General features: G+C 50.2%; 1 protein-coding gene across 1 annotated transcript; it reads left to right on the top strand.

Annotated features, from left to right (window-relative positions):
• Positions 1 to 5834: 5834 nt before the first annotated feature.
• Positions 5835 to 7419, top strand: RASL11A (RAS like family 11 member A). Its single transcript, XM_075139870.1, has 4 exons — positions 5835 to 6059; positions 6145 to 6201; positions 6278 to 6357; positions 6545 to 7419. Exons 1-4 carry the CDS (start codon positions 5939 to 5941, stop codon positions 6995 to 6997), a joined length of 711 nt encoding a protein of 236 aa, XP_074995971.1. The 5' UTR covers positions 5835 to 5938; the 3' UTR covers positions 6998 to 7419.
• The last annotated feature ends 4926 nt before the right edge of the window (positions 7420 to 12345 follow it).

Raw genomic sequence — 12345 nt, 5'->3', positions numbered from 1 at the left:
ATAGTTGGAATGACTTTGGAAATGCCTTGAAGAAGATGGAACAAAGGTTACCTATCAACAGACTGATACGTGATATTAGTACTGTATTTTGACACCATATGTATTGGGCATGGAGTGCACCACCATCTCCCGAAGCAAGGTTGACGAATCTATCTTAACTTTCCCTGTTGCAGCTTATGCACTTAGCTTTTATGATCAAGTGGGGTTTTTTTTGGAGCAGCTAGGTCTGTGTGCTAAGCCTTAGACCTTCATTAGCTTCTTTGGCTTGTGGATTTCCACAGCAATTTAAAATTGGTATTTGACTCACAAGATAAGCATTGTTTTCCATTAGGCTTTGCGTCTGAAGAAGCTAAGTGGGAGGTTTTACTGGGTATGATCTTTGGTGATGGTATTTTAAATTTTCTTCTCATGCATGCTTGTGCAAGTTATTTTGATTCTATGTTTGTTTTGTACTGCCTGTCAAGATTCAAGTGGATTAGCTGTAGCATCATGATGAAATGGTTAACAGTAACTGTAAGTGGTGGGTAGTTCTAAACTTTTAAATTTATTTTCAACAATTTGGAATAGTAAGACTAGACAGCATGTAGCAGTCTCATTTAAGAGCTGTGCTTCCAGAGGCGCAGTGCATTGCAACAGTTTTCAATGTATTTAGTCTCAGTGTTTTTAAGGTCACTATGCCGACAGTAGATGCTCATAACTGCATATTTGGAAGCTGTGTGTGGGCTGGGAGGAGAAGGAGGGAATGCTTTCCCTGGTCAGGATTCCCAGAAATGACTGAAAATAAACTGGGTTTGTATAGCAAGAGAATAGCCTTTTCTGGGTTTTTTTAATATTTGAAAACAGGACAAATTCACTAAGGTTTAACCTGTCTTGGGTTTATAGATGCTACCTTTTAGTTCCTCTCAGTGTACTGGTGGTTTTCCTGGTAATCTCAGGTTTGCAGACACAGAGCTCAGATACTTACAGATCTCGGTATCTCCTGTTGAAGTTTGCTTCCCATGTGTTCAGCTGCCCTGGTTTTGCACAGTCCTGACAAAAGAGGGAGATCTCTGAACTGAGATAAGTTTTTGAAGAACTGCCTGTCAGGACATCTTCAGTCATGAAACTAGTGTCTTAAATTGAAATGCATCCCTCTTGATAGAAGGAAATAGTTTTAGGTGTATGCAGAAGTTGCAGAAGATTTGGGAGGGAAGAGGGATGATTTCGGCAGTTCAGCCTCTCTGCCCCTCTGGGTGGAGGAAGCATGTTAGCTTATGGTGGAGTTGCAAGTTCCTCTCCTCTTCGACTCGCTCTGGAAGGGGTTTTACACACTAGACCCATAAGCTGTAACCAGTTCTCTGCAGTCCTGTTCTGAGGCTGTGCCTAGCAAGCAAAACCTTACAGCGAGCGTGCCAGCTACAGGCTAGGTGCTTCCTTTCTCTTCATACCATGACAGAGTTGAATTTTGCTTTGAATCATGGAGAACTGTTGTGAAATCCGCAAAGCTATAGGCTTCCCATATAATTGGACACACTTTGAGCTAGCAGAATTCAGGAACCCCTGGTTTAAAAGCCAGTTTCGCAGAAGTTCAGTATTACAAGTTACCTATCTTCCAGTCCCCTTCTAGCACAGAGACATTGTTATCCCAGAGCTGGTGGGCAGGCTGTCCCTATACAACATGCGGAGAGTGAAGTCCTTGTGGATTAGCACAAGCTGTTTACACTTCCGTGTAGTGCTTTTTCTCCATTCCATGGAGCCTAATTAGGAGGTGGGGGCTGAGCTGTCTCCACCTTACCTGGTTTTACTGTCTCAACCCATTGCAGCTGGTTCCCTGCCAAAGGCCCTGCGAAATCCCCTGTTGTCTCTTAGAGAAGAAGCAAGGAAGCCTTCTCCTGAGCTATCGGCTTCATCTTTTTTAGCCTATCAGTGACACCAAGATCTGAGGTTTCCTGGGGGCTGTGTAGGCAGTGTGTGTGCTAATACTGTCTGTGGCCGGGAAGGGTCAGTGAAAGGGCAGAAAAGGCTGGGGAGGAGGAACCGTGCCCGTGCAAAGGGGCTGCAGGCTGGGGACCCTGGGAGGGAGCAGGTGAAGCATGCGTGCCTGAGGGGGCGAGGGCTGTGCAGGCACCTCCAGCCCCATTCCTGGGGGGGAGACAGGTAAGCAGCTGCCATGAGGACGTACAAACAATTCATGCTTTTGTAATCTTCCCATTGAATGTATGAGATGGGGGAAACAGTCTTGATGTTCACTCCCTTGTCCTTCTCAGTGCAATCCTGGACTCGGCATGTTCATGATCAAAAGGACGGCTGGCATCCCAGACAGGGATGCTGTGCAGGGCTGTCCTGACTGGTCCAGAGGATGCCTACAGCTGTGCATGCACCTGCCAGAGAATGGGATCCTCCCTATCCCAGCACAGGCAGACAGGCTCCCTCCATCCGTCCTTGCAAGGTGCAGTGGGTTCTGTAATTTGAAAAGACATGGTTAAACTGGGCTTATCATTGTCTACTGCATGACTCAGGGGTGTGGGTAGTATCTCCCACAGTGCAGGGGGCACCCTGCTGCTGCAAACCGTCTCCTTGCATGGGAAGAAGGTACCAGCAACCCCTGTGATTCTGAGGGTGGTAGAATGGAAGACACAGATTATGAGCATTTCGTGGCCATGCATTTACCTCAGTGGATGTACTACCAAGGTCTATATAGGAATGAAGTTGTAGCTGCTGGGATTTACATAGTTATTACCATGCTGGCTCAAGCGTTGGGTAGGGGTGTGGCTCCCATCAGCAGCACCCAAACAGCTGAAGAATCAAGAAAATACAAAGCTCAGTTGAGGTTGCTGATTTCGTTTTTGACTATTTGGAGGAAGAGGCTTTGGGTGATGGCCCCTGGGCCCTCAGTCAACTTTTTGTCCATGCCCTCTCCAAACTGTTTAGCCATTAACCAGCAGGAGTTGGGGAGTGTAAGGAACAGTTGCAGTCTTGAACACGGGCTTGTGCTCCTGAAAGTTCATAGAGAGTCGTGAAGCCATGACAGCTCACAGCAAAGGTACTCACCAGTGCGCCTCCACATGGAAAAGCTTTGTGCCTGCTGCTCCTTATCTCACGTGGTCCTGTCAATCTTAAGCCCAGAACTTATACCTGACTCCACATCAGCAAAGACTCCCAGGAAAACACTGTGCATTTTCTTTCTTAGAGGAGAAGGAAGCTCCAAATGCTCTCCGGATGTCTTCCCTGCTGCAGCCACAGGAGTTGGACACCTACTCCCTCCCCGAAAGTACCTGCTGTTGAATGTTACCAGAGCTTGGGATGGGGAGGTGGGTCAGGCAGTACTATGGTGTCCCTGGGGCTCCGTGTGAGTGGGACTCGGTGGTCGTGCTGTGGGAAAGGGTAGACCATAGGGATGGTGGCATGGGCCACCTGCATGGGATGAGTGAAAGTACAGCCTTGTGCTTCCCAAGTAGGACCTCCAGCCGAGAAAGGAAAGGCTCCTTGGAATAGCTATGAGGCCCACAGAGGCTGATCCCAGGGATCGCTTGGCCCACAGAACGGAGACAGCTAATCTGAGCCCCCACATGTGAGGAATCTGAGGCCCAACTGCTTCAACCTACTGAACTGCTCCTGTTCCACCAGAGTAGGTGTTGATGGAGAGAGAGCCCGTCACTCCCTGGAAATTAATTCCTTCGCAGGGTTTCCTGCCTGAGTTTGTGCAGTTGTCTCTGTGCTTGACCATCACCCTTTGCCCTTTGGGGGTGCTCTCAAGAGCGAGTGAGGCAGCATGAGCTCTACAGCTGCCCAGAAAGGGGGAAGCTCCTCACGTTTTGGGGACGGTGGCTGTTTAATACTACTGCTTTCATAGCTCGGTGCCTGGGAATCATCTGCCTGGAATGGACTCATTTCAGTAGCGTTCTGCCGAGGGCATGCTGAATGTACTCTGATAGCTCTTTTGTAAAAAAATGTATAAAAATAGCCTGTGTTGGCACTGTGAGCAAGGCCAAAGACAAGTGCTGGTGGATGACAATGGGAGCAGATGACAATAGCATGAACCTCTGGAAACCAAAAGCTTCTATTGATACAAGAGAAATCTTGTTTACAAAAAGAAAAGGGCTCACTGGTATGATGGGACATGAAGTAGAAATTTTAGAAGCAATCAGTTTTTGAGGTTAGAAGTGGCCTTGATGTTACTGTAGGGGTTCTTAGGCACTAAAGTAACACAAATAATCAACAGCACTTCTTCCACCGTGCTTTTCTACAGGCACTACTTTAACTGATGTTAATTAGCGTGGTGTTAACTATTGTGAAGTATGTGTAACCCTTCAGCAAAGAGCAGTGTGGAGTTGTTATCAGGTAGAATGTTTCTGGGGCATCAGGGGAGAATCCTTAAACAGGGCAGAACATTGTTTTGGGGGGTTGACCGGTCCTCTGGCCGCTGCAGGGTGCAGAGGCTGAGCTAAGCCTCTGTTCCCCGCTTGAACTCTGCACCCATGGGAAGCAGGGAGCAGTTCCTCCCCATTCTTGCCCCCACGGTGCCAAGGGTTGACTTTCCTCAGGTACACCTTGGCCTTGGTAGAGCAGAGCTGGCGATGTTATCCTGGTGCCCTTGTTCTGAGTTTTCATGTCACTGGAGGGACTTGGGCTGAGGATTTCCAAAGAAGAGCATAGTAGGTCGGGTACCTGGACTCTGGCATGGATGTAGGGAGAAAGTAAGAGGGAGGACAAGAGGAAAGTGAGGAAAAACATGACTTCTTGTCATTGTGTGCATCTTCCGAGAGCCGCATTGAAGGGGAGGGGGAAGGTGGCTGAGTGCAGCACCACCACACGGCCCCACTACTGCCGAGGTTCAGCTCAGCTGCCTGCCTGTGGGTGTCCAGGGCCACCTTGGGCATCAGCCCTGCAGCTGGGGTCCAGCAGCTCCCACAGTGGCTCCGTCCCCCCGCAGTGCCAGGCTGTGAGACCACAAACCCATCCCGCTGCTTTGGAGTACCGACGTGCTGGCATCTTCCATGTCACTTCCTGCTGGCTTGTGTTATCTCCCTCATAATAATAAAAATAAAGCAGCCCCTGAATGGATTATTTATCTTGTAAATGCTTGCACACACTTGCAAAGCAGTGCGCTGCAGAAGCGGTTTTGCGGGAGCCAGGGCAACGGTTTGCAGAGACTGAAGCATCCACACAGCTGTTTGCAGGTTTGAGGCTCATTTAGCAGCAGCTGTGGTGGGGCACCTTTCTTGTCTGAAACTTCCTTCTGCTTTAAAAACCCAGAGGGCCTAGTCCAGACCTCAAGGCCCCGTGGACCACTTTGGTTTCAGGGCTGGCTGTTGCTTGATCCGCAAACCAGGATTTCAACACCGGCTGTGGAGGGATGTATCCAGGTGTGGGAAACAAAATAGTCCGAGATAAAAGGGGTAAATAATTTCCCTCCTGTGCTTGGAGTCCCTCGCTGCAGGGAGGGCGCATAAAGCAGGAGCCTGTTGCAGTGGTTGGGGCGGGTGTGGGGGCGCCGGGAGACTCCTGCGGCTGGCGGGGGTGGTGCACGGCGGGGTGCTGCGGCCCTGCCCCCCAGCCTGGGCTGCAGCTAACGCCGCCTGGCGCCTGCACCCACTGAGGGCCACCACACGCCCTGGGGGTGGAGAGGAAGGGGCAGGGGTACAACCAGGGTGGGCAGCGAGGGGGTACAAGCGGGGCAGCCCGGGGGCACAGCCGGGGCCTGGACGGCGGGGCGGGACTGCTGGGCTGGGGGCGGTACAGCGGGGGGGGGGGGTGGCGGTACAGCCAATGGGCGCTGTGCGCGCGCTGCGGGGCGGCCCCGCGCACGGCGCTGCCGGCGGAGCCTTTAAAAGCCGCAGGCGGCCGCCCGCGCTGGGCGCTGCCAGCCGGGCCGGGCCGGGCCGGGCTGATCCGATCCGAGCCGAGCCGAGCCGAACCGAGCTGAGCCGAGCCATCTGGGCGCCAGGCCGCCCCTCCCATGCGCCTGCCGAGCATGTCCCAGCCATTCCTGCTGGCGCCCATCGCCGAGTGCGCCCCGGGGCCGCCCGGCGCCCAGGTTCGCCTTGCGGTGCTGGGCGCCCGCGGCGTCGGCAAGAGCGGTGAGTGGGGCGGGGGGCGCGGGGCTGTCCGTCCGTCCCCTGTCCGTCCGTCCGTCCCGCCTAACGCCGCTGCTCTGTGTTTCAGCGATGATCGTGCGGTTCCTGACGAAGCGGTTCATCGGGGACTACGAGCCCAACACAGGTGAGGCGGCGGGCGGCGGGGCGCGGCGGGGCCCCCCGCGGCCGCGGCTTGTGCCTGACGGCTCTCTGCTCCCCAGGCAACCTCTACTCCAGGCTGGTCCGTCTGGAGGGGGACCACGTTGCCGTGCAGATCCAAGACACGCCGGGCTGCATCCAGGTACGGAGATGCTCCGGATCGGTCGGTTCTTCACTGCCACCTAAAGGCTCAGCTTTTGAGCCCCGGTTTCCTCCCAGGCCAGGCCAGGCTTAGTCTCCTAAGACAGAGCTCAGGCTTCCCTTTGGACCCGTTTAGGCTCTGTACTCTCACGTCCCGATGCCAGATTTGTGTCTCTGTCGTACCGCAGGTGCAGGAGGACTGCGTGCAGGTGCTGGACTCCCTGTCCAGGTGTGTGAAGTGGGCAGAGGGCTTCCTCCTGGTCTACTCCATCACAGACTACAGCAGCTACCAGTCCATCCGACCTCTCTACCAGCACATACGCAAGGTCCACCCAGATGCCAGGACTCCCATCATTATCGTGGGGAACAAGGCAGACCTCCTCCACGCCAGGCAAGTACAGGCGAAAGAGGGACTACAGCTGGCAAATGAACTGGGCAGCCTGTTCTTGGAAATCTCCACGAGTGACGACTCCCAGGGCGTCTGTGATGTTTTCCAGTATCTTTGCAAGGAGGTCAGCAAACTGCAGCACGCCGGCAGCATGGACAGGAGGCGGTTGTCCATCATCCCTCGGCCCAAATCTCCCAACATGCAAGATCTAAAGAGACGTTTCAAACAGGCTTTATCTTCCAAAGTCAAATAAACCCCCCGATGAGATCTTGCGTGACTCAATAGACTTTGTTTTTGTAAACTAGTTAATAAAAATCTTTATTTTTGTACTAATGCCAGCAGTATGGAAGTAAGTATGTCGAAGCTTGCGATTTCCTTGCCATTCTCTCGTTTGACTGGTTGGGTTATTTTTACAAAAAAAAAAAATGCTGCATAGCAACTACATAGAGGTAGTTGGAGAAGGGGATTTTTGCCAGGAGGTTTTGATTCCTTTTCTGTTTTGGGCTGGGCTATGCTGTTTTACGGTACTCAAATGACTTTTCTGGGGCCTCAGTTTCCTGTTTGTAAAATGGGAGTGATGATATAACACTCACCTGGCTTTATAAAATGCTTGGAAAGACTTTGATGGAAAGCTGTATATGGAGAGGAAAAAAAAAACCTCTATTAAATATAATGAAAATATAAAACTGCCTGTAAGAATTCTGATTATGGTAGGATCCCTGTTCTCCCTCAAAGACTGCTGTTTTGCTTGCACCTGTAATCGCCTGAGTGATGGTAAGCTGTCAGGAATGAGTTCCAATTTCTGATGTGCTGCACCACTTGCTTTAGAGATCTATCCCACAGAATTAATCTTTTGAGCCCCAAGCATTTAACAGGAGGGTTGAGTTTCTCCTACAGATTACCGTGGGACAAAGTGCTGAGCAATCCGCAGCAGAAGAGTGTGTGGGATGGCTGTTGCTTTCTCTGGAGATGTGTGATAGGAAGGGCTGATGTGTAGGTTCCCTTTTCAGAAAATAGCTACATTTAAAAGGAATTGCATCTTTATCTTCCCCAGGGCAATTGTAGCCATTGGAAACAGGTTAGACTTTTCACTCTTACTTCAGTTAAGCTCTAAGCCATGCTAGAATGTTTTTATTAACTGTTTGCTGGATGTCTAAGTGTAGAATGTGGGTTTTGGACTTCAAATATGCCTCTGAAGTATGTGCATTGTGTTGGTAAAAAATAAAGCTCTGCTCCATGCTGAGTAGAAAGTGTGAAAGTGGAGTAATCTGCACAGGGGAAAACTTGCTGTTCCCGCTCACGCACAACTCCAGTAAAATTTTTTTTTATTATTATTTTATTTTCATAGGTTAAATCCGAAGACACTTTTCTTCTTGCCTTTGTTAGGAAAGGCAGGTAACTGCTGCGTAGTTAGTGGGTAGTATCTTGTTTCTGACCCCTGGGACTTGAAACTTTCTGGGACATCTCCACTCCTCATCTGCAGATGAAATTCTTCATGATGGTGGAAATCGAGGGAAGGGTGACTGAGCAAGATGATGCTCTGCAAGGAAGCACCAGAGGCCCGTTTTAGCACTGGGTGGGGGTGTGGCATGCCAGCAGCACTAATCCCCATCCAGGGCATGTGCACAACATTGGTCCAGGCATGTTACCTGTATCTCTCTGCTCTGAAGGCCCTGTGCTGCCCTACCAAAGGGAGCGGGAGAGCTGAGGGCAGGCAGCTCCAGACCTGCAGGACCAGACTGAAACGGGAACTGCAAACTGGGTCCAAAACTCTTGGAATAACGGAAGCGCAAAAGCACGGTGACAGCCTGGACAAATAAAAGTACTGTTTAAAACACATTTAAAATATTTCTTCACTGTGAGAGTTGCTTTGCCAGGCCCAAGACTCCGGGCTGAGGGCTCGAGGGGAGCAGGGGGATGGAGTTGATGAGAATGAGCACATCCCTGGCACACTCGAACTTGCCACGCAGGCCACGCATTCATGGGGAAATTTGAAGGGGAGTTTGAAAAATCACAAGTGGGATATTTATGCAGTATTTCACTGTCCTGAAATCAGGGATAACAAATTGTTTCCAAGAAAAATTACCACAATGATACGGTTTTGATAATTTTTTAAACTGTAGCTTTTATCTTTGGAAATGACGCAGCTTGATTTCCTACTCATGCATCCAGTACAGATTTTCACCGAGCAAGTTGCTAAAGGTATCCAGCCCATACATGGGCACAAAATACTCTAAAAGGGCAGGTAACGTGTACTGGACCTCTCTGCATCTCACCATGATCATCAAAGGCCGGGTGAAAGAAAGCAATAGGCACCAACCTCTGGTGCCTCCCGCTGTCCCCCTGTGAGCCTTTAGAAGCCCCCGGCAGCCGTCCTGGCTGTACGGTGGAACAGGGGGAGAGTTTGGGCAGGAGGCTGCCAGGCACATGAGGGGGACAGACGGGCAGCAGGAGCAGGAGGATAAATACAGTGATTTTCCCCATCTCTCTCCTATGGGGAGAACCTAAAGAGACGCCCCTTGTTATGTAGGCACCCACGTTCGGGTGGAGGTGCAAACCCTCCCATCCCTTCCCCATGCTGTTGGGCTGGCTCGGCCGCATGCCGGGAGCAGGATAAGGCCCCTCGGGGATGTAATGGGCAGGGAGGGAGGGCTGCTCTGACCTGCCTCCAGTCTAAGGCAGCAGCTGAACTGGGGCGTTGTGGTTAACGCTTTTGGGTACAGGTACATAAATTAGGCATTTAAGCTGTTTGTCAGAATTTGCTCTGGCTGGCACAGATTCACCTTCACCCAGAAGTTTTCAGCCTGTGTGACCCTGAGCTGATAGGCAAAGCGCAGGAGGAGCCCGCTGGCTCCCAGCTCATTTTGCCCTGGCATTTTCTTCAGTCCCGGGCGAGTGGACAGAGGGGCACACTGGGGCAGGGAGGGAAAGCCATCTCTCAAGTGCTAGCAGAGGAGTTCCAAAGCCTTGTTTCTCTTGGACCACGGCCACTTGCACCCTCCCTACCGAATACTTGCCATCACCAGCCTCTAAGCCTTTCACCCGGAGGCCAGGGCGGCTTCAGGAGGGTAAGTAAGTGGGGCACGGCCTGGCTTTCTCCTTGATCAGAGGAAAATATGCATCTGCCTCCTTCCTCCCACCCCCTCCTCTATGAAACAGACTCACAGCGATTTCCCCTGACAAGACGGATGAGTGGGTTTTCAGAAGCAGGGACGTGTGCGGCATCACGCACTATTATGGCTGCTACTACATCAGCATCTCCCCCCTGTTGGGCTATTTTGTCTAGTTATCTCCCAGCACTGAAATCATCCAGTAATGCTTTAAGATTTCATGAATTTTAAAACAGCTGCTGCCATCAACCTGTTCCATGTGCTTCAGTTCAGGAGCCGCAGATCCCTAGGCAGAGATAGGGGTATTTTCTTCAAAAGGCTTTATGGATGTCCCCTCGCTTTCTGCCCTGCTCGAGCAGCCTGGACCCGGGCTGCTTCCTCGCTGCCTCCTGGCAGGGCGCAGGCTATCAGCACATGCAATGGTCAGTGCCGCAGGTCCGTGCTGTATTTCTGTGGTTTGTTCGGATGAAGGACCGTGAACAAGATGGACCGTGGAACAAGAAGGACCACGTTCACATCATGGGCAAGAGCTGGCTTCCAGCTTCAGATAGGGAGCAAAAGTGGTCGAGGCTAGGATGGATGGATGACTAGAAACAAATCTGCATCCCACGCCTGGACCTCCTATAAAACAATTTTAGTCCTGGGGGTCTTCAATAGCTTTTGTTGAAGCTGCTGTTTATTTAGGAAGGTCTGAATAGGTTCAGAATAAAGTCCTGTAAGGAAAGTTGACCTTTTGCGGCAGTTGTTGCACTTGGCACGTGATCTTTGGCTATTCACACCCGTAAGACAATAGGATCTCTTCAGTTGCTCCTAAAGCAGGATCCAAAGCCAGTTGTCCTTCTAGGAGCAATATCTCTGGGGATGATGCTGTCGCTGCATCACTGCACCGAGGCACCATGCAATCCTCCAAAGAGCTGTCTTCCTGAGAAAACTTCAGAGTGACATCCCTGAAAAGCTTATTATGAGTTAGAGCATGGCTCACAAAAAGCAGCTCAGCTTGAGTTTTGGGTAATTAGTGACAATTCAGACTTCCAGAAAACCCCATTGATTCTCAGACTTGCTCTTCCACTGGTCTCCTCTTTCCACCTATCTAAAAAGAAAGAGAAAGCAATGCCTTTTTACTGAAAATGGTTTTCAGATAACTGGTTTGTGAGGTTTTCTTACTACATTCATTGCTTGATGCTCTTGACTGAAAGAAGCATAAAGACATATTGTGACTTGTTATGCCAGTGTGCATTGTGGAGCATAACCAGTTATACACTATCTTCCCACACTACCAAAAGAAAAATTAGGATATAGAAATTGAGCATCCATTTCACTGGCCTATGACACTCGATTTTGTCCTGGTTTCGGCTGGGATAGAGTTAATTTCCTTCCCAGTAGCTGGTATAGTGCTGTGGTTTGGATTTAGCACGAGACTAATGTGATAACACACTGATGTTTTAGTTGTTGCTAAGCAGTGTTTATACTAAGTCAAGGCCTTTTGAGCTTCCCATACTCTGCAAGCGAGGAGGTGCACAAGAAGCTGGGAGGAGGCACAGCCAGGACAGCTGACCCGAACTGGCCAAAGGGATATTCCATACCATATGACATCATGCTCAGTATAGAAGCTGGGGGGGAAGTTGGCCGGGGGCAGCGATTGCTGCTCAGGGACTGGCTGGGCATCGGTCGGCGGGTGGTGAGTGGCTGCATCACTTGTTTTTTCCCTGGGTTTTGTTCTTCTCTCTCTCTCGTTGTTTTCCTTTTCATTACAATTTTATTATTATTATTTTATTTCAATTATTAAACTGTTCTTATCTCAACCCACAGGTTTTCTTACTTTTGCTCTTCCGATTCTCTCACCCATCCCACCGGGGTGGGGAGGGTGAGCGAGTGGCTGTGTGGTGCTTGGTTGCCGACTGGGTTTAAACCACAACAACTTACAGCTGAAAAGCTATGTAGTAAAGTTTGCATAATGATTATAGAGCTCCATAGATGTTACAGCTGCAGTTTTTAAAAATGGACTTGGTTGTTTACTATCCATGCTTTCCTTCCTGCACTGAAAATAATCATCCGTAGGAGAAATCCTCACCCAGAGGCCCTCATGGTGTGAGCTGCTGTGCATAGGTGGCTGCTTTAGCCCCATGCCTCGTCCTCTGGGCTTTGCTGGATAAGTGCTCAGGCAAAGGCGTCTGCCTGGGGTCACGCTTCAGTGAACTGTATTTTGCTCTTGATCTGTGCGCAATATTGCCATTAAAATGTATCTGTCCAGGAAATTGCGCAAGGTTATTTAATAGTCAACCTGCATTTCTGGGAAGCGGTAATTAATTCTTAAAGCTGGAATATTTCTCTTCTAAGGTATTTGGTTCTTTTCCCATTACTAAAAACATCCTCCTCTTAGGCTTCAAATGGTCCTTGTAAACATTTCATAGTAATTTCCTCCCTTGGGATGGTAAGCCAATATCAGTAAATATTGTTTCTGGGCACAACTCTGAGAAGAGGGGACTAAGCT

This window comes from Calonectris borealis, chromosome 1 (genome assembly GCF_964195595.1).
Source record: "Calonectris borealis chromosome 1, bCalBor7.hap1.2, whole genome shotgun sequence".
Lineage (NCBI taxonomy): Eukaryota > Metazoa > Chordata > Aves > Procellariiformes > Procellariidae > Calonectris > Calonectris borealis.
This window is presented reverse-complemented; position numbering and strand designations above follow the sequence as displayed.

What these genes read in the sequence shown, in the direction of transcription:
- RASL11A (XM_075139870.1), top strand. Translation starts at nt 5,939, where the DNA reads ATGCGCCTGCCGAGCATGTCCCAGCCATTCCTGCTGGCGCCCATCGCC. An exon ending in CCGCGGCGTCGGCAAGAGCG is followed by an intron (nt 6,060 to 6,144) that starts GTGAGTGGGGCG and finishes TCTGTGTTTCAG; the next exon opens with CGATGATCGTGCGGTTCCTG. An exon ending in ACACGCCGGGCTGCATCCAG is followed by an intron (nt 6,358 to 6,544) that starts GTACGGAGATGC and finishes GTCGTACCGCAG; the next exon opens with GTGCAGGAGGACTGCGTGCA.